The 26,679-nt window shown below is 38.2% G+C and overlaps 1 protein-coding gene across 1 annotated transcript in view; it reads right to left on the bottom strand.

Moving 5' to 3' along the window:
• ADGRV1 (adhesion G protein-coupled receptor V1) overlaps positions 1 to 26,679 on the bottom strand; it is a gene marked incomplete at its 3' end in the record, with an annotated part of 235,235 nt that overhangs the window by 15,979 nt on the left and 192,577 nt on the right. The window contains exons 66-74 of the mRNA XM_007467398.1: positions 24,484 to 24,632; positions 21,382 to 21,583; positions 20,641 to 20,860; positions 18,354 to 18,593; positions 16,356 to 16,505; positions 7,499 to 7,972; positions 4,396 to 4,539; positions 1,782 to 1,956; positions 980 to 1,115 (exon numbers count right to left, since the gene is read on the bottom strand). Of these exons, the coding sequence (XP_007467460.1) occupies positions 980 to 1,115; positions 1,782 to 1,956; positions 4,396 to 4,539; positions 7,499 to 7,972; positions 16,356 to 16,505; positions 18,354 to 18,593; positions 20,641 to 20,860; positions 21,382 to 21,583; positions 24,484 to 24,632 (1,890 nt within the window). The remainder of the gene's footprint in view (positions 1 to 979; positions 1,116 to 1,781; positions 1,957 to 4,395; positions 4,540 to 7,498; positions 7,973 to 16,355; positions 16,506 to 18,353; positions 18,594 to 20,640; positions 20,861 to 21,381; positions 21,584 to 24,483; positions 24,633 to 26,679) is intronic.

The raw sequence follows: 26,679 nt of genomic DNA, 5'->3' as shown, positions 1-26,679 counted from the left end.
AAGGTATATATATATATATATATATATATATATATATATATATATATATATATATGAAGAGAGGAGGTGGGCAATGCCTTGCCTAGGGTAAGCACTATAAAACTGTTAGCCTGAATCACTTTGCTGTACAGTAGAAATTAACACAACATTGTAAATCAACCACACTCCAGTAAAATAAATTTAAAAATAATAAAAAAAACTGTTAGCTATTATTGTTATTGTTAAAGGTATGTGAATTTGTTAACCTAAAATATGTTGTGTCCAAACACTTTTTGAATGGCATATGTATAATCAAAAGCCATACTGGATTCCAACCAATATCTCCTATACATAAATATGTATACAAACACACTTGAACACACACTGGTTTTGCCCACACATTTTTCCCAGTTTCCAAATAAGTAAAAAGAACAGAAAGATCAAGTAACTTTCCCAAAGTCACACAGAAAGTAAGTGACACAGCCAGGATTAAACCCAGGAGTCTGGCTCTAAGATTGGTCCTCTGCTGTTCTGATCAAGTCCATCCCACGTATGAGAAAAGTCAATTGCTTTTGACCAGAACATATTTATCTGCAAATATACTGATATAAATTAAACTCAAAAGAACTACTAGTTCAAGTCATATTATTATCCTACTATGATTTCTTATTCTTACTCTTTATCTCTTGGAGAAATCAGGTATTTGTGGCTACCTTTCAGAAGACAGTTTCCTTTAAAAATAGGTGGCTTTGCCATCATGGTTCTTTTTGGAGATGTCACCTCAGGCCAACATTCTTGAGTGAGAGGTCATGATAAATGCTCTTCAAGCAAGCAGTGGGTGGTGGCATCTTTGGCAATGCAGGCCATATATTGCTCTACACTAAAACTGTTTCACCTCTGCTTCAAGGAGAGAGATCCTTGTGTCTTTTTTTTGTTTCAACTGGTAAATTCCAGCTTATTCCTCAGAGACTTTCTTGGCTGAAAATCAAGTTGGTCTTACCGAAGCTGAGCCCCACCAGGGGCACTGCTCTGCACTCCTGAGAGGTGAATGACAAAGGCCTCTGGCCGACCAGGGCTAGGAAATGTCCACAGCAAGACTCTTTTACTTTCTTCTCCATGGGAAAATGAAAGACTCCCTGACAGGGAACATGAAAAAGGAAGCTGGGTTTCATTTCTGAGTTCCTAAATTGGGATTCAACTCTTAAAAATATAGTGAAATCTTTCCTTTTCCAAAATTCTATGACAGTCTACAAAAGTAAAACATTTCAAAAGTCAGTGGGGGAGGGAGTGTAAATAGAGGAAGCTCCGTAGACCACACACACCTTGCCTTTAATCATGCCTACTTTACAAGGTAGAGGTCAAACCACCTAACTTTTGCATCTCACTGATCCTCACAGAGCTTATGGTATAACTAAAAATAAAGTAGATGAAATAACAGCTGCTCAACTGTCAGAAATATTCAGATGAACATGTAAATGGATATAAAGGTGTGTCTTTTTTGATTATCGTATGGGCCACATTAGGTTTTTAGAACTACTTTTAACAAACTCCTCAGGTATAAACAGAGTAGTCTGCTTAGTGACCATTATTTCCAGGTGAGGTATGAAGTTTTCTATTTGAACGAATAAAGTTCCTCTCATTCTCACCAAGCAGCCTGTGAAATTCTGATCACTTAAATCTGAGAGGACTGTATTAGGAGGCAAATAGCTCACTGTCCAGAGTAAAGAGGATCCAGGAAGATTAGTGGCCAATTACACAATTCCATGTTCTATAGGGAAAATCCTAGAAAAGCCACAACTCACCCACTTTAGGGGTCATATTGCCAACAACAATGAATTCGGGGATTTTTAACCCAGGAACATATCCAGCTGCCCAGGAAACCTTGAGAAAGCCATACGTGCCTCTCCTAGAAATCACAACTTGGCTTGTTCCGGCGGTGATGTCCAAGAGTGGAAAAGCAGTAGACTCAAATCCAACCTGAGGAAAAACATGCTTAGAACATTTTATTTCTCTCTAAAGGTTCTCATTATCTGAAGAGTGGGTTAAAAGTCAACTTTCTCTTTGTTTACACAGTATATTTCCCTGTTCTAAAATATATTCAATTAAAGAGTAGTATTTAAGAAATGACATGTGAAATTTGAAAATTTATTCTATTTTATAATGCTGATTATAGTTTATAGCTTTTTTTAATCAAAATGTAAACCCCTGAATTAACAATATCTAAAAATATAATTGTAATTATGGTTAAATGAAAGATTAAAAAAGGCATTTTAATATGATTTGTTCATGGGTCTTTATAGAACCTAATTTGTCTAGAACTGAAATCTGACTTCTTTCTAAGGTGTAATAATAAATTCTTTATTTATAAAGTGAGTACCATGAACTAGATTTTCTATTAAGGTTCTTTTCAGCTCTTTGATTCAATACAATATCTTTTTTTTGAGGATCAGAAACCCTCAAAGTTTTTTTTAAAATAACAATCTTTTTCATCCACACCAAGTAAGATCTGGTTTTCAGGGCAACCTTCCCAGGGTACCCTGGGATTTATAGATGAAATAAGTTCTGGTCAAAGAATAAGAATAAAACCAGATTCCTGGCTTCACATTGTTATTTAGACAACTCAGTTTACCTCTTTGGTCCCAATATCTATAAATTTGGAATACCATAGGATCAACAGTTCTATATTAAGACTCATTCTCCCCATTTTAAATTGGAATGGAGAGTAGCAGAAAGTGTGAGAGGGTGCCACAGGACAGCTTCTGAAGCCACAGAAAAGAAAAAACAACAACTTTAATTTGACACCCGCCTAGATTCCTTATTACAGTGAGGCTTCTGGTTAGCAATTGCCAAAATCTTTGGCATATCTGAGCTCATGCTTGCCAAATGGCTAGAGGCTGTTGAAAGTGTCCTAGGCACATCACACACACACACACACACACACACCCCACATACAAATACTGGTAAGGAGTACAGAGGATACACCAATGACAGGAATACTCCATGACTGGCCCTGATCTGGCCCTTTGATGTGACATAATGTTGTGACAACAACATGCATGGACAAGGAGAAGAAAATAGTTTACGACACCAAACGAAGGATTCAGGTTGAAAGGAATCTTTGTTATAACAACCTGTGAACAAAAAGAAGGTAACAAAACGTCAAAGCATTAAATTCTATACCCTCTTTCCTTCTTGAAAAGAGGAGGTGCAGAAAGAAGACAATTCCTCTCAGTTAATTTTAATGCTGATGGATTCCACTTTAGGGAGCAAAGCAAATTCATTCCCTGGGGAGAAGCAGCCCAGATGGGAGTAACTGGAGAGCATCCCCTTAATGGCCAGAGACCCTGTTACACAAGCTGGTGGCCAAATCTGCCCACACTCCTGCCCCTCCTGCACAGATTCCACATCCTGGTCAAGGAACTGAAGGAACTCCCACCTGAAGGAGTAGGATGCATGCTTATCCCTTATTATGGTTTATAAAATACACACATTACCCTAGCCAGAGACAGGAGCCCTGTCTTGTTCCTATATTGACAGAATTGACCTACACAGGAAGCAAAGCCCTCAAGGTATCTTTGTTCTCATGTGAATTTATAAAGTGATTAGGGAACAATCTTCCCTAAAATGAATTCAGGTAGAAGGTTCAAATACTTAGGTGCACCACTAGCATTAACCTACATCAGAACAAACTTGCCACAGTAAAAAGAGCCCCACAAGTTAAATATTTACAATCTTAGTAAATGAGAAAGTCTGAAATATGAACTGAGGTTTCATTCTGATTTTAATTATTTAGCATAAAATATCTCAATGTTAAATATTCATTTTCAAGAAAAAACCTGAAGTTTTGACTCTAGGTGACTGTTATTTTAAAAATTCTAGGACTTTCCTGGTGGCACAGTGGTTAAGAATCCGCCTGCCAAGGCAGGGGACATGAGTTCGAGCCCTGGTCTGGGAAGATCCCACATGCTGTGCAGCAACTAAGCCCGTGCACCACAACTACTGAGTCTGCGCTCTAGAGCTCGTAAGCCACAACTACTGAAGCCCCAGCGCCTAGAGCCCGCGCACCACAACGAAGAGCAGCCCCCACTCGCCGCAACTAGAGAAAGCCCGCGTGCAACAATGAAGACCCAATGCAGCCAAAAATTAATTAATTAATTAATTTAAAAATTCTATACCTTACATTCTACAAGACAGAAACTTTCTAAAACTCCAGAAAGGAGATATATTTTTCTATATAATGTTGAAAATTGACAAATTATTTTCATATAGGGTATCCACAGTGTCTACTTTGATATTCACAGGATTACTTAGATTTAAGGAAATAGTGAATCTTAAGAAATTCTAAGAATCTTAGTCCTTCCTGTAAGAGCTGCCCTCTAGTGGTTCCGGGGTAGTACCACACCCAGGGCCAATTACCTGAGAATTGGCAGCTTTCTCAGGGACTGGAAGGACAGCAGATTTTGCTTCCTGGAGAATTCTCGGCATGCCATAGAAACTTCCACCAACAAGCATCACAGTCACCAGTTGCAAGGTGAAATTAGAGCCCAGGGGTAGGAAGACCTATATACAAACAGTATCAATGACTTTTTTAATAGTAAAAAATAATTTCCAAAGAAAAATACTGACAATTGAAATGAGTCATTAGCACTTTCCTCCTTTTGTATCAGTTTCATCAGTATATGCCCTTTCCCCCATGTTACAAAACAAAGCACCAGCAGGAAGACTTTGACGCTAACACTGAGAGCCATACAATATTAAAAAAACACAAATCTGCAAATACTCTCTGTGTGCCCAAATGACTTGAAGAATGATGAGAATCTCAGAAGTAGTATTAGTGATAGAATCACGTGCCACAGGAATGGAAAGAGCTCACTGGTGGACGGTGTCAGCTCCTAAAACCAGCAAAACTCACTTTCTCCCTTTTCATTGCATAGAAACTAAGAGGTCTAATGACAGTTACTTAAAACAGATAATGATTTAGTTGTACTGATTATTTGAACACTTTGGACAAATAAAGACTATTAACACCATTGATTAGACTACCAATTTTCAAAGTTTTAGAATCCAACAAAATAGGGAAATCCTGAATTTAAAACCTGGTATTACTTTAAAAGATTTTTTTTAACACTTATTGATATAAATACATTTTTCCATAGAAACCTTGTTATTGATAATGGATAAGCCCCTGTAACCTGGAATATTACTAACAACTCTGTACATCTTTATTGAATGTACAAATAACCATTTCTATGAAGTCTGTTCTTCTTTTAAATGTAATGTACTTAAAACACATAACACACCCTGAAATGTGTAAAATATGTACTAAAGTGGTTTCGAATGTGCAACATGAGGGGAACAGATGTTTTATTCATTCAATCAACCTTCATTTTTTCAAAATCACATTCACTGAACATGAAGCATAGATCAAGTGCTGAGGAAACAGAAATAAATCATGGTGTCCTGACTTGAATCATGTGCCTGCCTCCTCTCCTTGAAGGGTGTGCCCCTTCCCCATGCAGTTCACTGGCTGGGCAGCTAAGGATTTTTTTGTCCCTATTTCCTAAAGAATGAACGGCCAGATGTCAGCTCAAAGCTCCCAGGCATTTGTGCCTTCCTACCCAACTCTTCTGTTCATGGGCCCATGCAGCACACAGACTTATGGAGTGTGGCAGGTCCCCAAGGTGCAGTAATTAAACATTAAAGTTGAACAGGAGTAATGATGGATTTGGAGAAATGCTGGTTTGCCTACAAAAGAAAAGCAGGTATACTAATTTGAAAAGAACCTTGAAGGTTTTTAGGAGTTGAGGGTGTTCTGTTTTGCCCTTCCATGTCCCTGATCCAGGACTGCATCACCAATACTATTCTACATATTTCCCATCATTCTTGATGGCTTTGGGCACAAATGGAGTTTACAGCCCCATAATATCCTGTGTGCATCTTGAACACTGCTTATCTGCTTGCTTTTATAATTGGCTGTTCAAGGGCCTTCTCCTGCACTAGACAGGGAGCAACCTGACAACAGAGATTATGTCTTTGTGATCATTGTAGCTGCTGTGCTTCTCACAATGACTGACACATAGCAAGTGCTCAATAAATATCTGAAATAAATGACAGCCATGAATATAATCTTTCTTATCTTGCATTCTAACTTAAATTCTTTTAAACGCAGACTTGTTTCTTTATCATGCCAATGATTCTTACCATCAGTGAGTACTTCATCTGAGAAGCCTGTTGTTACCCAGGTGAGGTAACTGTTCACTCCCTGGTCCTCATGTTAAACCAACATCAAGAGACTTCTAGTTTTCAGAGCCTAATGGAAACTCATTCTGTCCCAAGACCTGCCTGAAGGTCCTTCTCTGTGGCGGACCTGTCCGAAGTCCTAACTTTTATCAGGGCGGTAGATCAGGTAGATCTATATGTAACTTGTAACTAATATCCCAAACTTTAAAGAGCAATGCATTACACCCAGGGTGTGAGGGGAGAAAGGGACCGCTGGAAAAATCCTCCCCTCAGTTTATGCACATGTCACACATTGCCCTAAATAGTCACCTTGGAAGACTAACTCACATAATAATCTATGTGCAGTCTACACCACACATAGTGGAATGTAAGAGACAGAAGGAACCCATGCAAATTTAAATACACTAATGAAAGATGTTAAAGTAAACAAATAAGAGGAAGCTTTCATATATGGTTAAGCTAGTAAATTTTTGTTACTCTTTATTGAAAAATAGACAGAAATCATAAAAATAATAGAGCTTCAAAACAGATATTAAGAAATCCATAGATAATTCTAACAGGTATTAAGAAAGCTAAGTATCTTTATCAACTATACCATTAAGTTTTCAAAGTAAAATGACAAGAAGACTACCATCCTTCAAAATGTCCCAGGTACCACCACAGGAGATAATCTAAAAGTGTCCTCTGGTGCAGACTTTCTCAACCATGAGATAATTAATCCTCACAGCTATAATGCATCTCATGCATGAAATAAATTAACTTCTCTGCCATGCATATGGAATGATACTAGTTATCTTCTTGGGAGGATGAAAACAGTTGCTCAAATCACTTTCTGTGGATCACACTGAGAAAGACTGCTAGGTATCTATTTGACCCACAGAAAATCCATGTATTCCTAGCACTCTCACCTGATATGTCGGCAGAACAGTCTGCTGACCTAGGAAGTCTACAAATATCTTCCCTTCAACAAGCATCCAGAGTGTGTGTGTGTGCTTGTGTAGCACTTGGAACAATTTCTAGAACTCTGAAGTACTAAATAAGTGCCTGCTCTATCTAGACAAAAATATTTTATCTCCAAATAAGAATATACTTATTTACTTATAATCTGAAAATACTTCAGTATATGTATTATCCAATAATTAGTATGCAATTTCTAAGGTATTTTTCATGGTTCCATTTAAATATCAGAATAAGACTTTAAACTGATCATGAGATTAACTAGGGCTTTCCTGAAGGAGTTTTATTGGAATGATCAGGAAATTAAAGAAATGCTACAAACCTGACTCTTGACTGGCACTGTGTTCACTTTATATCTGGTGCCATCTTTGACCACCAGCTGCTTCTCTGCATATTCAGTAACAACAGACTGCTTCTTAGGATCAGATGATATTCGATATGCAACAGTCACATCGCCAAATGTTCCAGCAAGCCGGGTTACATTAATTTGTATGAATCTACTAAGGTTCTGCCTAATAAGTATTGACTGGTGATCTGAATACAGGGCAAATACCCCATGTGGGTCATCATTTGCAGAAACAGAGAACCGTGTGATGCATTTTTCTGGATCAAGTTCTGCTCCTCCCTTTACAGAAACAAGCTGAATCACATAAACTTCCTCTATCTCAGGTACATCATCTGGTAGCAAGTTAACATCAAAGCTGGCCTCACTTTCTCCATCAGCAATGGTGAAAAATCCTTTTGTAGACAGAAAGTCTCCAGTAATATCAAACTCACTGCTTAATTCCCAGTAAACCTAAAATAAAAGGAAAAAAAACCCCAACAAAGTTATACAATTCAGTATATTGAATCAAAAATCCTTTAAATTAGTTTTCCTCTACTATATACAAAAAAAATTAAGTGTGCATCATTATATTCCAAGTGAAACTTTCCAAGTAGTTAGGTAATTTAGAAAGTATCTTAACTCTTTCAGGCTGTTGTATGCAATTTGCAAGACAGGATTATAAATTTTCATTTCACCTGCTTCTAAAATAACATAATTTGAAAAGATAAACAAGTTAACTTTAAAATACCAGTACCACAAATACATTCAATAGTGAATCACAGACAATATTTGAAGGTAAAAACTAAGTAGATAATCTGACATTCACATTGGAATTTGTTTTTGTCTCTTTTTAATAAAATGAGAATTTCGAGGAGGAGCTTCCAGATGGCGGAAGAGTAAGACGTGGAGATCACCTTCCTCTCCACAAATACATCAGAAATACATCTACATGTGGAACAACTCCTATAGAACACCTACTGAACGCTGGCAGAAGACCTCAGACCTCCCAAAAGGCAAGAAACCTCCCACGTACCTGGGTAGGGCAAAAGAAAAAAGAATAAACAGAGACAAAAGGATAGGGACGGGACCTGCACCAGTGGGAGGGAGCTGTGAAGGAGGAAAGGTTTCCACACACTAGGAAGCCCCTTCGCGGGCAGAGATTGCGGGAGGCGGAGCGGGGAGCTTCGGAGCCGCGGAGGAGAGCGCAGCCACAGGGGTGCGGAGGGCAAAGCGCGGAGATCCCCGCACAGAGGATCGGCGCCGAACGGCACTAACCAGCCCGAGGCTTGTGTGCTCGCCCGCCGAGGCGGGAGGGGCTGCGAGCTGAGGCTCGGTTTCGGTTTCGGTCGGAGCTCAGGGAGAGAGAGGACTGGGGTTGGCGGCTTGAACATAGCCTGAATGGGTTAGTGCACCACAGCTAGCCGGGAGGGAGTTCGGGGGAAAAAGCCTGGACCTGCCTAAGAGGCAAGAGACTTTTTCTTGCCTCTTTGTTTCCTGATGCACGAGGAAAGGGGATTAAGAGCGCTACCTAAACGAGCTCCAGGGACAGGTGCGAGCCATGGCTATCAGTGTAGACCTCAGACAGGGGCATGAGACGCTAAGGCTGCTGCTGCAGCCACCAAGAAACCTGTGTGCGAGCACAGGTCACTCTCCACACCGTCCCTCCTGGGAGGCTGTGCAGCCCACCACTGCCAGGGTCCCGTGATCCAGGGACAATTTCCCCGGGAAAACACATGGCGCGCCTCAGGCGGGTGCAACGTCACGCCGGCCTCTGCCGCCATAGGCTCGCCCCGTATCCGTACCCCTCCCTCCCCCCGGCCTGGGTGAGCCAGAGCCCCCAGATCAGCTGCTCCTTTAACCCCATCCTGTCTGGGTGAAGAACAGATGCCCTCAGGCGACCTACACACAGAGGGGGGGCCAAATCCAAAGCTGAACCCCAGGAGTTCTGTGAACAAAGAAGAGAAAGGGAAATTTCTCCCAGCAGCCTCAGGAGCAGCGGATTAAATCTCCACAGTCAACTTGATGTACCTGTATCTGTGGAATACCTGAATAGACAACGAATCATCCCAAATTGAGGAGGTGGACTTTGGGGACAACAATTTTTTTTTTCCTTTTTCTCGTTTTGAGAGTATGTGTATGCTTCTGTGTGAGATTCTGTCTGTATAGCTTTGCTTTTACCGTTTGTCCTAGGGTTCTGTCGGTTTTTTTTTTTTTTTTTTTTTTAGTACAATTAGCACTTGTTATCATTGGTGGATTTTTCTTTTGGTTTGGTTGCTCTTTCTTTCTTTCTTCCTTTTTTTTTAATTACTTGATAAACACTTTTTTATTTTTAATAATTATTCTTTACTTTAATAACTTTATTTTATTTTATTCTTTTCTTTCTTTTTTTCTCCCTTTTATTCTGAGCCATGTGGATGACAGGGTCTTGGTGCTCTGGCCAGGTGTCAGGGATGTACCTCTGAGGTAGGAGAGCCAAGTTCAGGACATTGGTCTACCAGAAACCTCCCAGCACCATGTAATATCAGAGAAAATCTCCCAGACATCTCCATCTCAACGCCAAGACCCAGCTCCACTAAACAACCAGCAAACTAAAGTGCTGGACACCCTATGCCATACAACTAGCAAGACAGGAACACAACCCCACCCATTAACAGAGAGGCTGCCTAAAACCATAATAAGGTCACAGATACCCCAAAACACACCACCAGATGCGGACCTGCCCACCAGAAAGACAAGATCCAGCCTCATCCACCAGAACACAGGCACTAGTCCCCTCCACCACGAAGCCTACAAAACCCACTGAACCAAACTTAGCCACTGGGGCAGACACCAAAAACAATGGGAACTACAAACCTGCAGCCTGTGAAAAGGAGACCATAAACACAGTAAATTAAGCAAAATGAGAAGACAGAGAAACACACAGCATATGAAGGAGCAAGGAAAAAACCTCCAGACCTAACAAGTGAAGAGGAAATAGGCAGTCTACCTGAAAAAGAATTCAGAATAATGATAGTAAAGATAATCCAAAATCTTGGAAACAGAATGGAGAAAATACAAGAAACGTATAACAAGGGCCTAGAAAAACTAAAGAGCAAACAAACAATGATGAACAACACAATAAACGAAATCAAAAATTCTCTAGAAGGAATCAGTAGCAGAATAACTGAGGCAGAAGAACGGATACGTGACCTGGAAAATAAAGTTGTGGAAATAACTACCACAGACCAGAATAAAGAAAAAAGAATGAAAAGAACTGAGGACAGTCTCAGAGACCTCTGGAACAACATGAAATGCACCAACATCCTAATTATAGGGGTCCCAGAAGAAGAGAAAAAGAAAGGGACTGAGAAAATATTTCAAGAGACTACAGTTGAAAACTTCCCTAATATGGGAAAAATAGTTAATACAGAGCCACGGAGGAAAGTGTAGGAACGGGGGTGCAGAGGGCAAAGCGGAGAGACTCCCACACAGAGGATCGGTGCCGACCAGCACTCACCAGCCCGAGGCTTGTCTGCTCACCCACGGGGCGGGCTGGGGCTGGGAGCTGAGCCTTAGGCTTCGATCTAGCAGCTGATCATTCAGCAGGAACTCTGCAAGCCAGAAGGGAGTGCAGGACATATTTAAAGTGATGAAAGGGAAAAACCTACAACCAAGATTACTCTACCCAGCAAGGATCTAACTCAGATTCAACGGAGAAATTAAAACCTTTACAGACAAGGAAAACTTAAGAGAATTCAGCACCACCAAACCATCATTACAACAAACGCTAAAGGAACTTCTCTAGGCAAGAAACACAGGAGAAAGAAAAGATCCACAGAAACAAACCCAAAACAATTAAGAAAATGGTAATAGGAACATACATATTGACAATCACCTTGAATGTAAATGGATTAAATGCTCCAACCAAAAGACACAGATTGGCTGAACGGATACAAAAACAAGACCCATACATATGCTGTCTACAAGAGACCCACTTCAGACCTAGGGACACATACAAACTGAAAGTGAGGGGATGGAAAAAGATACTCCATGCAAATGGAAACCAAAAGAAAGCTGTAGCAGTAATTCTCATATCAGACAAAATAGACTTTAAAACAAACTACTACAAGAGACAAAGAAGGACACTAGATAATGATCAAGTGATCAATCCAAGCAGATATAACGATTGTAAATATTTATGCACCCAACATTGGAGCACCTCAATATATAGGCAACTGCTAACAGCCATAAAAGGGGAAATCGACAGTAACACAATCATAGTAGGGGACTTTAAAACCCCACTTTCACCAATGGACGGATCATCCAAAATGAAAATAAATAAGGAAACACAAGCTTTAAATGATACATTAAACAAGATGGACTTAATTGATATTTATAGGACATTCCATCCAAAAACAACAGGATACACATTTTTCTCAAGCGCTCATGGAACATTCTCCAAGATAGATCATACCTTGGGTCACAAATCAAGCCTTGCTAAATTTAAGAAAACTGAAATCATATCAAGTATCTTTTCTGACTACAACGCTATGAGACTAGATATCAGTTACAGGAAAAAAATCTGTAAAAAATACAAACACATGGAGGCTAAACAATACACTACGAAATAACCAAGAGATCACTGAAGAAATCAAAGAGGAAATCAAAAATACCTAGAAACAAATGACAATGAAAACACAACGACCCAAAACCTACAGATGCAGCATAAGCAGTTCTAAGAGGGAAGTTTATAGCAATACAATCCTATCTTAAGAAACAAGAAACATCTCAAATAAACAACCTAACCTTACACCTAAAGCATTTAGAGAAAGAAGAACAAAAAAACCCCAGAGTTAGCAGAAGGAAAGAAATCATAAAAATCAGATCAGAAATAAATGAAAAAGAAATGAAGGAAACAATAGCAAAGATCAATAAAACTAAAAGCTGGTTCTTTGAGAAGATTAACAAAATTGATAAACCATTAGCCAGACTCATCAAGAAAATAAGGGAGAAGACTCAAATCAATAGAATCAGAAATGAAAAAGGAGAAGTAAAACAACGGACACTGCAGAAATACAAAGGATCATGAGAGATTACTACAAGCAACTCTATGCCAATAAAATGGACAACCTGGAAGAAATGGACAAATTCTTAGAAATGCACAACCTTCCGAGACTGAACCAGGAAAAGCAGAAATATAAACAGACCAATTACAAGCACTGAAACTGAAACTGTGATTAAAAATCTTCCAACAAACAAAAGAACAGGACCAGATGGCTTCACAGGTGAATTCTACCAAACATTTAGAGAAGAGCTAACACCTAACCTTCTCAAACTCTTCCAAAATATAGCAGAGGGAGGAACACTCCCAAACTCATTCTACGAGGTCACCATCACCCTGATACGAAAACCAGACAAAGACATCACCAAGAAAGACTACTACAGGCAAATATCACTGATGAACATAGATGCAAAAATCCTCAACAAAATACTAGCAAACAGAATCCAACAGCACATTAAAAGGATCATACACCATGATCAAGTGGGGTTTATCCCAGGAATGCAAGGATTCTTCAATATATGCAAATCCATCAATGTGATACACCATATTAATAAAATGAAGGATAAAAACCGTATGATCATCTCAATAGATGCAGAAAAAGCTTTCCACAAAATTCAACACCCATTTATGATAAAAATCCTCCAGAAAGTAGGCAAAGAGGGAACTTACCTCAACATAATAAAGGCCATATATGACAAACCCACAGCCAACGTCATCTTCAATGGTGAAAAACTGAAACCATTTCCACTCTGATCAGGAACAAGACAAGGTTGCCCACTCTCACCACTATTATTCAACATTGTTTTGGAAGTTTTCGCCACGGTAATCAGAGAAGAAAAAGAAATAAAAGGAATCCAAATTGGAAAAGAAGAAGTAAAGCTGTCACTGTTTGCAGATGACATGATACTATACATAGAGAATCCTAAAGATGCTACCAGAAAACTACTAGAGCTAATCAATGGATTTGTTAAAGTAGCAGGATACAAAATTAATGCACAGAAATCCCTTGCATCCCTATACACTAATGATGAAAAATCTGAAAGTGAAAATAAGGAAACACTCCCACTTACCATTGTAACAAAAAGAATAAAATACCTAGGAATAAACCTAGCTAAGGAGACAAAAGACCTGTATGCAGAAAACTATAAAACAATGATGAAAGAAATTAAAGATGATACAAATAGATGAAGAGATATACCATGTTCTTGGATTGGAAGAATCAACATTGTGAAAATGATTCTACTCCCCAAAGCATACTACAGATTCACTGCAATCCCTATCAAACTACCAATGGCATTTTTCACAGAAGTAGAACAAAAAATTTCACAATTTGTATGGAAACACAAAAGACCCCGAATAGCCAAAGCAATCTTGAGAAAGAGAAACAGAGCTGGAGGAATCAGGCTCCCTGACTTCAGACTATATTACAAAGCTACAGTAATCAAGACAGTATGGTACTGGCACAAAAACAGAAACACAGATTAATGGAACAGGATAGAAAGCCCAGAGATAAACCCATGCACATATGGTCACCTTATCTTTGATAAAGGAAACAAGAATATACAATGGAGAAAAGACAGCCTCTTCAATAAGTGGTGCTGGGAAAACTGGACAGCTACATGTAAAAGAATGCCTTTAGAACACTCCCTAGCACAATACACAAAAATAAACTCAAAAATGGATTAAAGAGTTAAATGTAAGGCCATATACTATTAAACTCTTAGAGGAAAATATAGGCAGAACACTGCATGACATAAATCACAGCAAGATCCTTTCTGACCCACCACCTACAGAAATAGAAATAAAAACAAAATAAACAAATGGGACCTAATGAAGTTTAAAAGCTTTTGCACAGCAAAGGAAACCATAAACAAGCCAAAAAGACAACCCTCAGAATGGGAGAAAATATTTGCGAATGAAGCAACTGACAAAGGATTAATCTCCAAAATTTACAAGTAGCTCGTGCAGTTCAATATCAAAAAAACAAACAACCCAATCCAAAAATGGGCAGAAGACCTAAACAGACATTTCTCCAAAGAAGATATACAGATTGCCAACAAGCACATGAAAGGATGCTCAACATCACTAATCATTAGAGAAATGCAAATTAAAACTACAATGAGATATCATCTCACACCAGTCAGTATGGCCATCATCAAAAAATCTACAAACGATAAATGCTGGAGAGGGTGTGGAGAAAGGGGAACCCTCTTGCACTGTTGGCGGGAATGTAAATTGATACAGCCACTTTGGAGAACAGTATGGAGGTTACTTAAAAAACTAAAAATAGAACTACCATACCACTCAGCAATCCCACTACTGGGCATATACCCTGAGAAAACCATAATTCAAAAAGAGTCATGCACCACAATGTTCACTGTAGCTCTGTTTACAATAGCCAGGACATGGAAGCAACCTAAGTGTGCGTCGACAGATGAATGGATAAAGAAGATGTGGCACATATAGACAATGGAATATTACTCACCCATAAAAAGAAACGAAATTGAGTTATTTGTAGTGAGGTGGATGGACCCAGAGTCTGTCATACAGAGTGAAGTAAGTCAGAAAGAGAAAAATAAATACCATAAGCTAACACATATATATGGAATCTTAAAAAAAAAAAAATGGTCATGAAGAACCTAGGGGCAGAACAGGAATAAAGACGCAGACCAACAAGAGAATGGACTTGAGGACACGGGGAGGGGCAAGTGTAAGCTGGGACAAAGTGATAGAGTGGCATGGACATATATACACTACGTAATGTAAAATAGATAGCTAGTGGGAAGCAGCCGCATAGCACAGGGAGATCAGCTCAGTGCTTTGTCACCACCTAAAGGGGTCGGGTAGGGAGGCTGGGAGGGAGGGAGATGCAAGAGGGAGGAGATATGGGGATATATGTATATGTATAGCTGTTTCACTTTGTTATAAAGCAGAATCTAACACACCATTGTAAAGCAATTATACTCCAATAAAGATTTTTTTAAAAAAACAAAAATCTTGAGAGAAAATGGAATGTTTTAAAAAAAAAAGAGGATATCTAAGATTTCAGAAATTAAGAATTCCCCCCTCCCAAAATCTGTAAAAAATTATCTTCTAAGAATTTTTTTACCTCCAAACCATAAAGTTTCAACTGAAGAAGTAACAATTAACCACCAATATAGGAAAAGAGGTAAGTTTATAGAGAGAGTTCACAAAATATGTTTTGCTAGCAAACAGATAACCTTGATCTGTTCGATGAATATGCTGATGATTTACAAGAGCATCTCAATTATATTGAAAATAAAGAATATATGCATATTGATCTATGTTAAGAGAGTAATAGGTCTAGAGCACTGATTCCAAGCCATGTTTTCTTGAAATGTTTCAAGGATTCCACAAACATTTAACTCAGTTCAAACAATGTTCTAAACTTCTAAAATAATAAACACATTTAAAGAGGTATATGCAAAAGAAGAATATATTAAGACTATATTAAGCAATTTATAAAAATCATGGATAGGCCTGTTCAGTAGGAAAAGCGTCACATTATAGCAAACAAAAAATTACAAAATAGTTCAGTCATTTTCTTCATCATTAAATATGAGAATGATCTTTTTAACTTAATTGTAACTGAATTTAGAAAGACAGCCAGAGGTTGGTGCCGGCTAGAGTCCAAAGTTGTTCCAATGAGCCTTCTCAGCATATGTGAAAACTCATGTCACTTCAGTATATCTAAAACTTTAATTCTCCAGAACAAGCAGTTTCTCTGTTCCTCTCAACCGCAGTTGTTAGGCAAATTACTACTCTACTTAAAAATCAAAGGAAAAATGATACCATAATCTCTCCCAAAGTGCCCTTGACTCTTTTGACAAGGAAAGTAATGATCAGGGGCCCTTCCAGAGCTAATGGCTCCAAATAGGTCTCCTCAGATAAAGAGTCGGGAGCAAACTGAACCACTCCATTTGGATCACCAAACTTTTGTATCTAGAAAGAGAAACAGAGAGCAGAGTGAAAATGGATGTAACAGCTATGGATGAAATTACGGTATCCAATACATCAATACACTGATGTATTGTGTATGTACAAGATAAGCTGAGGAAATGAAAGAAACACAATCACGATACTTGGATATAATCCACCTAGCTACCTGATTTTTAAAAACCTTCTTTATTACGCTGATTGTTACCAAAACAGGTAGGTTCTTATCCCCCAAGGATAATGGGAATAAGTGTTCAGAAAACTACAATTTGTAGAATCACCAAAGGATAATACTTCAATGACTGAATTTAGCTTTATTCACCTCTCATTTGCTTCATTTAACCAGTTAAGTTTAGCTAACCTCTTTCTACTCATTATGATATAATACAATATGGAGAGAAGCAAAGGCCCTGTGATGGTTAATTTAATGTGTCATCCTGGCTAGGCTACAGTGTCCAATTGTTTGGTCAAACACTAGTCTAGATGTTGCTGTAAAGGTATTTTGCAGATATGATTAATATCTACAACCAGCTGGCTTGAAGTCAAGAAAATTATTCTCAATAATGTGAACGGACCTCATCCAATCAGCTGAACCTTAAAGAGCAAACACTGAGGCTTCCCGGAGAATAAGGAATTGTGCCTCAGGACTACAATTTAGGAATCCTGTTTGAGTTTCCAGCCTGCTGGCCTGCCCCACAAAATTCAAACTGAAGACTGCAACTTCGGTTCTTTCCTGGGCTTCCTGCCTGCCAGCCTGCTTTATGGATTCTGGACTTGCCAGACGCCACAATCCCATGAGCCAATTCCTTAAAAAAAAAAAAAAACTCCTTCTCCATATATATTTCCTAATAGTTCTGGTTCTCTGGAGACATCTGACTGATACAGACCCCAGACAAGAGTGTTTTCCAAACTTAAAAAAGAGGTGCATCTTTCAGTCTTTTTTTTCAGTAAACTTGGTCCCCAGTACTTTCTTCCCCGATGGACTGGGTGATTCATGCAAAATATGCTGAACTCGGATCTGATCCACACCATCATTGCCCTAATTGTACAAGTACCATTCTTCCTTCCAACAATCTGACTTGTGACATCTGTGAACTTTTATGTACTTTAATGGCAAAGATATCCGATGCGTATGATATGACAAATGCCTCCTCTCTAAAAGTGCCAAATATCCCCAAAACATCAGATTTTCTCAGAAAGTGTAAAATAAGTATTTCTCATTATCTTAAAGCCTTTAAAAATTATCAGTTGGGGCTTCCCTGGTGGCACAGTGGTTGAGAGTCTGCCTGCCGATGCAGGGGACACGGGTTCGTGCCCCACCCAGTCCGGTAGGATCCCACATGCCACGGAGCGGCTGGGCCCGTGAGCCATGGCTGCTGAGCCTGTGCGTCCGGAGCCTGTGCTCCCCAACGGGAGAGGCCACAGCAGCGAGAGGCCCATGTACCGCAAAACAAAAACAAAAACAAAAAGAAATATACAGTATGATTTCACTTATCTAAAGGGAAAAAAATGTAGAAGGATCCCTTCTAGGAGATGGCTGCTGAGCCTGCGCGTCCGGAGCCTGTGCTCCACAACGGGAGGGGCCACAGCAGTGAGAGGGCCACAAACCCCCAAAAAAAAAAAAAAAAAAAAAAATATATATATATATATATATATATATATATATCAATAATGAGGCTATGGAATAAACTAATATAACAACCAGAACATCTAACCCACAGGAATTACTATGACTTCATTTCGTCTTATAACTTTAAATTCATCATAAGCCCATAGAGTTTCAACAAATGTAAATGCATTTTCCAATAAATTGTTAAATCCAAAATTTTGTGGGCAAAACAAAGTCGGACTTACTGTTAATGTAACATCTTTAGCTCTGGAATCTAATTTAGCTTCTCCTTTCACAAGTTTAAGTTTAATAATGAAAGTCTTTTCAACTTCAACGTCATCATGAGGATAGACTATCAGAATGATGCTTCTCACTCCATCTTCCCCATCTCCAAAGGAGAAGGACCCGCTCACCGGGTCAGCGATGTCTCTGTTCTGTGATGGTAAGGCTTCCTGAGAATTGGGTCCGACTATCTCCCAGTTTACCTGCATGGTGTTTGTTTTTTTAATAGAAATGATCAGCTTTAAACAAAGAATTACTTAGCAGGATATGTAATATTAAAAATATATATAATACATGTGAAAATTATTCTAGAGTATCTCCAGCAAATTCCTATGTTATCAACTCACATTGTTTAAAACAATATTTGCAAATATAAGCTATGTATCTATAGAATATGTTTTCATGAATAGCAATGTCTAACAAGTAAAGAAAGATCTGAATACCCAGTCATTTGTTATCACCACAGGACAACAAAAACATAAAGGTACATATTCCAAATATATATATTAGAGTAATATGTACTTTAAAAATATGAGTACAAACAGTCTTGCTAGTGCACAGCTTCTGTCCATCAAAACCTATTTGAATCAGACTATAAAACCATGTGAAAGGTCTGCTGGGCATGCAGCAATAAATATACTTAAATTCCTAGTGTAAGAGGAACAGAAATTTTCATAAATTGTTACAAGAACCAAAAATTTTATATTGCAACAAATGCATTTTTTAAAGTTTCTACAATTTAAAATTGTATACTTTTCATATGCATCAAGAAAGAAAACTGGGCACTTCTCTTTGCTTCTTTCATCTTTCATCAGCATTGGACACAGCTGACCGCTTCCTTCTCTTGAAACACTGTGTCCTGTCTTCCTTGGCTTACATGATACTCACATAACACATACCTTCCTAGTTTTCCTTCTTTACTTCTCAATCTTTTTGGCTGGCTCTCCCTCCTCAGATCCCTAAATGTTGGGAGCCCATGCTTGGGTCTATACCCCTTACATCCCTGTCTACACTCCTTAGGCCACAGAGTTTCAAATGCCTCCAGGTGTGTCAACATCTTTTGAATCTGTGTGCAGTCCTGGCCTCCCCACAACCCACACTCGAACTTCCCCCTGCCTACCTGCCCCTCCACTGGGGTGTCTAGTAGCTATCTCAAATCAACAAGGCCAAAACAGAACTCTTGCTTTTCCCCCAAGCTTCGGCATCTCAGTAAACAGCACTACAATTTAACCAGTTGCTCAACTAAAATTCTAGCAGTTATCCTTGATTACTCTCTTCCCCTCTACAAGCCCAGTGAATTTTTCCTCCATAACATACTCAATGCCCATTCCCATCTGGCCAGCTCCATCTCCACCCGTCTGAGCCATCGTCAGCTCTGCCCTGGGCTATAGAGGGCAAGAGCCTTCTAACTGCTCTCCCTGCTTCTACTCCGGCTTCTTGACAACCCATTTTCCTCACAGCAGTTATAAGTGAGCTGACAACCTGGTGACACTGACATCATTCCCCTACTTAAAACTCTCTGATGGCATCCTATTTGCACTTAGATTCATCTTTAACCTGGCTTAGAAAGTTCTCTGTGACCAAACACCTACTGGCCCCTCTGATCTATCTTGTGCTGTTATTCCTTCCTTTCCAAGCCCATCCACCACATGGACCTCTGCATACCGCAAACATGCCAAGTTTGTAGATCTGCACTAGCTAATCCCTCTGCCCAAATGCTCATCCCTCTAACAATTACTTGAGCACCTCTTTCTTATCATCTTTCAGCTTTAATATCACACCCTTACCATCCAATCAACAGTGGCCAGCAGGTCACTTATGATTGTGTCTCCTGATTTTACATTCCTGCCAAAAACTTAGTGTTATCAGATCATTTTCTTTTCATTTTTTTGTTTATTGTTTGAAAACTTTATGAGAACAGAGATGAAGTCTGTCTTGTTCACCAGTGTGTTCTCAGGGCCTATAACAGGGTCTGGTACGTGGAAAGCCCTCTACAAATACTTGTTGACTTTTACCAGAATCCTTCATTTAATTTTTAACTTTCTCTCAAGAGTGTCCTAAGGACAGCTATATGCCTTATGCATTTTTATGTACTTCAAAGGATTTTAGAAGCTGCTTTATACCTACTAGGTAATTAACAAGTATTACTGACTGTGAATAAATAAATGACTGTATTTGAGGAATAAGAAAATCCAACACCATATCTATCAATCCAAATTATTTTTTAAATCATGGGAAGAATAACTCTACCTGAATCTCTCCCAAGAGTCCTCCAGTCCGCTCCAGCATCAAGGGTAAAATCATTGTAGAATTGGGATTAGGAATAGATATTTTGCTTTGATTGAGAAATCTTACTACACCAAAGGGAGAGTCACTCTTGGCAATCGTGATTCTGCACACTAGGTGGCGCCCAAGGACCGCTCCACCAGTAGCTCCAATGAGCAGGATTTCAATGGGCTCCTCAAATTCACTGCATAGCAAGAAGGAGCAATTCTGTGAGTCTAAACATATTAAAATGCTTCTAAAATCCAAATAACTAGTCATTTTCAAAATTGGTCATACATATTTAAGGCACAATAGTCACACACCAAGTGGTAAGAAGAGGGTGCTTAGCTAAAAGCACTAATGATCACTTCAATATTATATAAACTGGGATAGTTATTAGACTTTCTTCCCCTCTTTTTAATTGCTTAATTCATTAAGGAAGTGATCTGCAGGATGTTTCCACGTTCTGATTAGACTTTTCAAATCTAGAAGAATAACAATTATTATTTCTTCTTCTGTTTGAGAAAAAGTGATGCACAATCACAATGGACTCCCAATCCCTTTTTCCCTATCTCAGCACCTCCTAAAGTTTCTCACTCATTTTTCAATGGGTACAAGTATAATCTAAAATTCTATTATCAGTGCAAAACATAGGTAAGGACTGGAGCACAATACTCATGCTTTACATATGCCCATGTTATTTCCAATATCACTAAATAGTTTTACCTTTCAGTGTCATCAATGATGGAAACATTTATAAAACTTAAGCTCTGCCCATGCTGAAAGGTGACTGAACTACCATGCAGTACATAATCAACACCACCAGGAACTGCAGAAGAGCTCTGAGAGATGACATCAGCTGTCACACGGCCGTAAGTGCCATGAAGCCTCACCACTGGAATCATGATCATCCCTACGTCCTCCTCCACTGTAACAGGAATTTGAAATTAATTGGTATGCCAGACAAAGCAAGTGACTTTTATAAGATTCAGTCAAATCAAACATGACAATTAAATATAACAGTACAACACAAGCACTCAATTTTTCCACAGTTCATTTATTGCTTTTAAAACAATTAGTGAAAATGTCATGACTTATTTTTTTTTAGGAGAACTATAGTATGTCACAAGTTGAAAATTATAGTGAGCAGTGTAAGTTAGAATTTAAATAATCAATTTAATCATTAGCATAGCCATTCTTTCTCTGTGTGCCACATATAAATAAATAACCCTTGCTTTTTTGACAATGCTAGATGAGCACAAAAACACTTAAAATATGTGTACTCAAAGGAAACCATTCTGGATTGTTTCTGCATATTTAACTGAAACAGCAGTAATATAAAAAATAAGGTGTATGTTATTTATATCATATGAGTGTTTGAAAACTCCAGATATAAAGATGATTCTGTTACATTTTCAGTTCCTATGAAATCTACTTGTAAATCTGAAAATGTTTCCACAGTGCTTGATTTCAACTTAAAAATTCTATTCATATTTTATTTCTTCTTCAGCTATGCTAACATATGTATATTAAAATATCATTTAATAGAGTTCACACTAGCCAGGGCTATATAGTACTGAACTTACATTGTAATTATAAATGCATTGTCCCAAATATCCCCAAAGATAGTGAATCAAACAGAAATCAGTGAACAAAAAAGAACCAAGTCCCATTTTTCTGTTGGTGTAAAAATGTAGCCTCTTTTTACTCGCTGTAGACTGAAGTTCACAAAATGGTGATGTTTTCCATGACTTTACCCATGACGTCAATACAAATCAACTCCTAAAGTGATTTCTGATGAACTTTAAAAATGGCTAGGGCTTCCCTGGTGGCACAGTGGTTGAGAGTCCGCCAGTCAAGTCTATCGGTGTTTTCTTTTGTGTATTTCACCTCTGCCCCTAGGTTTGGAAGGGCCTTTCCTACCCTGAGATAAAATAAATGTCTGCCTTTGTCTTATTGTAATTATTTAATGTTTTTCTTTTTGCATTTAAAACTTTAACCTGCCTGGACTTTATTTATGAGGTAAGATAGGACACTACCTTATTTTTGCTCCAAATATTTAAGGAATACCTTGGTACCATTTATTAGATAATCCATCATTTTCCTGCTGTTTTGAAGTGCCACCTTTATTACGCACGCACACACAACCACACACACATGCTTATAATTTGGATTTGGGGTTTCTTAATTCTGTTCTGTAATATTTTACTCTAGGATTATCAGAGTAAAATATGAAAAATGACCGCAGATGTTTTGACCAATAACCAGAAGGGTCTTTCTCTAGGTCTCAGTTTCTGGGTTCCTTCCACAGAAACTTGACCCAAAAGAGATTCAGTTGATACCCCAATAACTATTGTGAGAGAATTTGTGATCCTATTGGAGTGACTACTGTGAAGAACATTTGAATCTAGATTCTCAATTGACATAGTAAAACATAGAAATCAGGGAATTCCCTGGTGGTCCAGTGGTTATGATTCCGTGCTTCCACTGCAGGGGGCCGAGGTTCGATCCCTGGTGGGGGGAAAGCCACCAGCTGCGGCCAAAAAAAATTAAAAACAAAACAAAACAAAACATAGAAATCAGTTATATTATCTCAGGTTAGCAAGCTTAGTCATAAAATGTTGTGTGTTTCAGTCACTGTGTTGCAGCATTTCTGTTAAGTGGAAAAGATTGTTGTGAACAAGAGTACCTGCTACCTTCAGGGCAAGGTATTCATTCTCATGTTTTCTAGATGAGGTGTTTTGTCTTGGGGTGGTTCTTACATAGACTTTTACTTATGGGTTAAAGGAGCTAAAGGCTTTGTTAATCTTGCATTTGAATATACTATATGAAATTCTTTTGAATTAGAGAAAAGGCCCTATTTGAAGCTTTTACCCTGATCTGTTGGGTGATCTAGAACAGGGTGAGGAGAGCCAATGGCCAGGTCCTATGCAAAACTTTTTCTTAGCTTGATGCGCGATCAAAGCATTTTTCATTCTACTCATTTCAGACCAGGTGGCTGAATGTCATGGCACCTTTATATAGTATAGCACTTTTGCTCAGTGGCCCTTCCTGCATAACCACTAAGCTCTTTAGGGGACAGAAACATCCAGTAAAAAAAAAAAAAAAAAAAAAAAAAAATGGCTAGATAGCGAAACAATTTGACAGAGGCAAAAAAGCCAATAAATTAAATTAATTGCAACAAGAAGATACCATGTTTATTTTGAAAGGTATATTCATATTCTGCTTTTGAATAAAATCAAAAAAGCAGCCACCTCCTTCTACCAGGAGGAAATATAACCATATATTCTGCATTCTGCTTCTACAAGAGGTGAGAACTGGCAAGATAAGGCAAGCTGCTATTAGAAACTGTTTCAAGAAAGCATGATTAGGAGTCCAGATACTACCTGCACCTGTGGTCCAGTAAAATATTTCAAAGGTGATTATTCATTAGGATGTGAATATTCACTGATTTCTAATCACAAAGGAAATTAAGCATTACATAAATTAGAAATATAAGTGTTCAAAATATAAACATTTCAACCATCTTAAAGTTAAACATAATTTCTCTAAATGCCTTATTCCCAACCATTCCACTTTGCCATACAAAAGTGAGATTCAAGACTACCCAAAGGTAACTCAAAATATATTTTTTAAATAAATATGTAAATATATATAAAGGCATATATAAATACATACAAAGGTGTATATATGTGTACACACACACACGCATGCACATACCCCAAACCAGGAAAATTTGCGTTCGGCAATTCAAACTGACAATGTCGTGCTGAGGTACTCTAATTCAGAAATTGGTGGTAAATTTATAAGTAACGTTACTGAACCTACCTTCAAAGGCAGTATACCTTGGGTCAAATTCAATGATTCCCTCTGCGTTATCATTTTTCATTATGATGATTCGGACAATGGAGATGTCTCCTATTTCAGGAGGTTGATCCACCTGAAGTCCATTTTCTTGGATGGTAAAATCATACCCTCTTTCAGAGTCATAAAAAATAAATAAAATAAATTGAGTATAATTGTTTAGCATGAATTGAAGAAGGGTCCTATTAGCTCCTATAGTTTAGTCCTATTAAGCTTTTTCATCCTTTTAAAGATCCCAACACGAAAATACTTTTCTTTTCTGAAATGATGTTTGAAATATATTTCTGTGCTGTTCCCAATTATCACTGCCTGCATAAAACCAAAACTAATATAAAGTTATTAAACTTAGGCAATAGGAAAAGATAATAAAACTATTAGGAAATTGGGAAGAAGTTGGAAAATGAACCTCTGGGGCTAGGAATGTACTGCTGAACACATACTACAGTAATGGGTCACGAAAGGGAATGTACATTAAATTGTAGTGCACTCAAAGATGGAAACCAGCTTGGCTAGAGATCTACAGTGTTAGGTTGAGAGGGTTACTTTATTTTTTTTTATGGAAGAGAGAGTTACTTTAAGGATATAATGAGTGTCATGCCACTAAAGAAATTTTAAGCTAAACCATCAAGATTCAAGAAAATATTCCAGTTTCTGTGAATATCAATTAAATCAATGCCTCTATTCTTTCATATAGATGGTAGTTTACTTGTCTAGCAATACATTTCTGCTGAGAAAGTCTCTTTTAAAGATTGCTATTACTCCCATCAAAGAAAAGTTTTGACTTCCTGGGTTTTACATCGCTTTAATTCCTGAAGCCACCAAAAAAGATGGTACTAAACCATTTTAGTCCTTCCTTCAATTCCCAAATTCTATTTACCTTGTATTTTTAACCTACCTAGTTTGGAAAGGTTGAACGCTCATTAATTAGATTATATACGAGACAAAATTAGAAAACTGGGGGTTAAAACATTAAATGATAAGAGAAACCTTATCAGTAGTCTGAGATGGATCATGGTTTAGCTGCTTACCGTAACTGAATATCAAGGCAGTAAACTTTCTAGAAACTAGGCAAATTGGGTTTATATTACGCTCCTTTTCAGATCAAAGGAAGCCTAGAAATTTATCTGGAAGAAAAACTTGTTTCCTCAGAATTAAGCTTAAGTAGGAATTGCCTTTTTTAAAAGGCAGCAGCGAGGACAAATGCCTCAAGCCCCACTTTGTCAAAAATACAGATATAATCTCACACATAATGAGCTACATTTACCAAACTTCACTCACTTAATTAAAACAGTCAGTGACCATCTCAAGTTTTAATACACTTAATATAAGTACAAATTCATTCCCATCGTCAGACACAGAATCATACCTGGGAAATTTAAGAGGTGAAGTGTTAGTGAGTCCACAATAATTTTTCCCGGGGGAATGATATACACTTTGCCTAAGTCATTCAGTGAAATATTTTAGTTAAAAAAAGCTTTAAAGCATTGCATTAATATCACAAATGCAAAAGCATTTTCATTGCATGCACAAGTAAACTTCCTTTAGGACCTATCTAAGTGCAAACATTATTCCAGTTGAAGGCTGTATGTAAGCCATAGGTACAGAGGTGCTTCTTGAGCCACTTAACCTGTAGGTATTCCATCTATTTCATCATGCAACACGTGTTTCCCACCCTTGTTAATCAAGTCGCTGCACTAAATCAGAGAATGAGAAGGACTCGATATGGTTAACTCTTGATTTTCAATGAAAACATGGTGCATTAACTACCAACCATCTTTTACTCAAATTTTCTCCCCTGCTCTAAAAATGCCACTGGGCAAACATCTACCTCATTCATCACAAAGAAGACAATATTGTACAGCCTTCAGAGACATCAAGTAAAGAAATCTCTCAGTCCAGCCTGTTCCCTGGTGTAGAGACAGAGATGAAGAAACCAAAATCTGCCCCACCAGCTGACCTTTGACCTAGAGAACAGCTCCTCTCTTTCCTCACCAAATTACCATAAGCCCACACCATGTTCGATTCCCCTGCTGCCCAGAGTGACTTCACACAACAGAAACACATACTTTCAACTTTCAGGAAAAAATTTTATTTTAGAACATTGTATAATTAACAGTCTTTGCCACCACTGTCCTGGTCTAGTGTCACATAAATGTGAGA

Source organism: Lipotes vexillifer, unplaced genomic scaffold, assembly GCF_000442215.2.
Source record: "Lipotes vexillifer unplaced genomic scaffold, Lipotes_vexillifer_v1.1 scaffold1111, whole genome shotgun sequence".
Lineage (NCBI taxonomy): Eukaryota > Metazoa > Chordata > Mammalia > Artiodactyla > Lipotidae > Lipotes > Lipotes vexillifer.
Note: the sequence above shows the minus strand (reverse complement) of the source record. Positions and strands in the feature narration are given on the sequence as shown.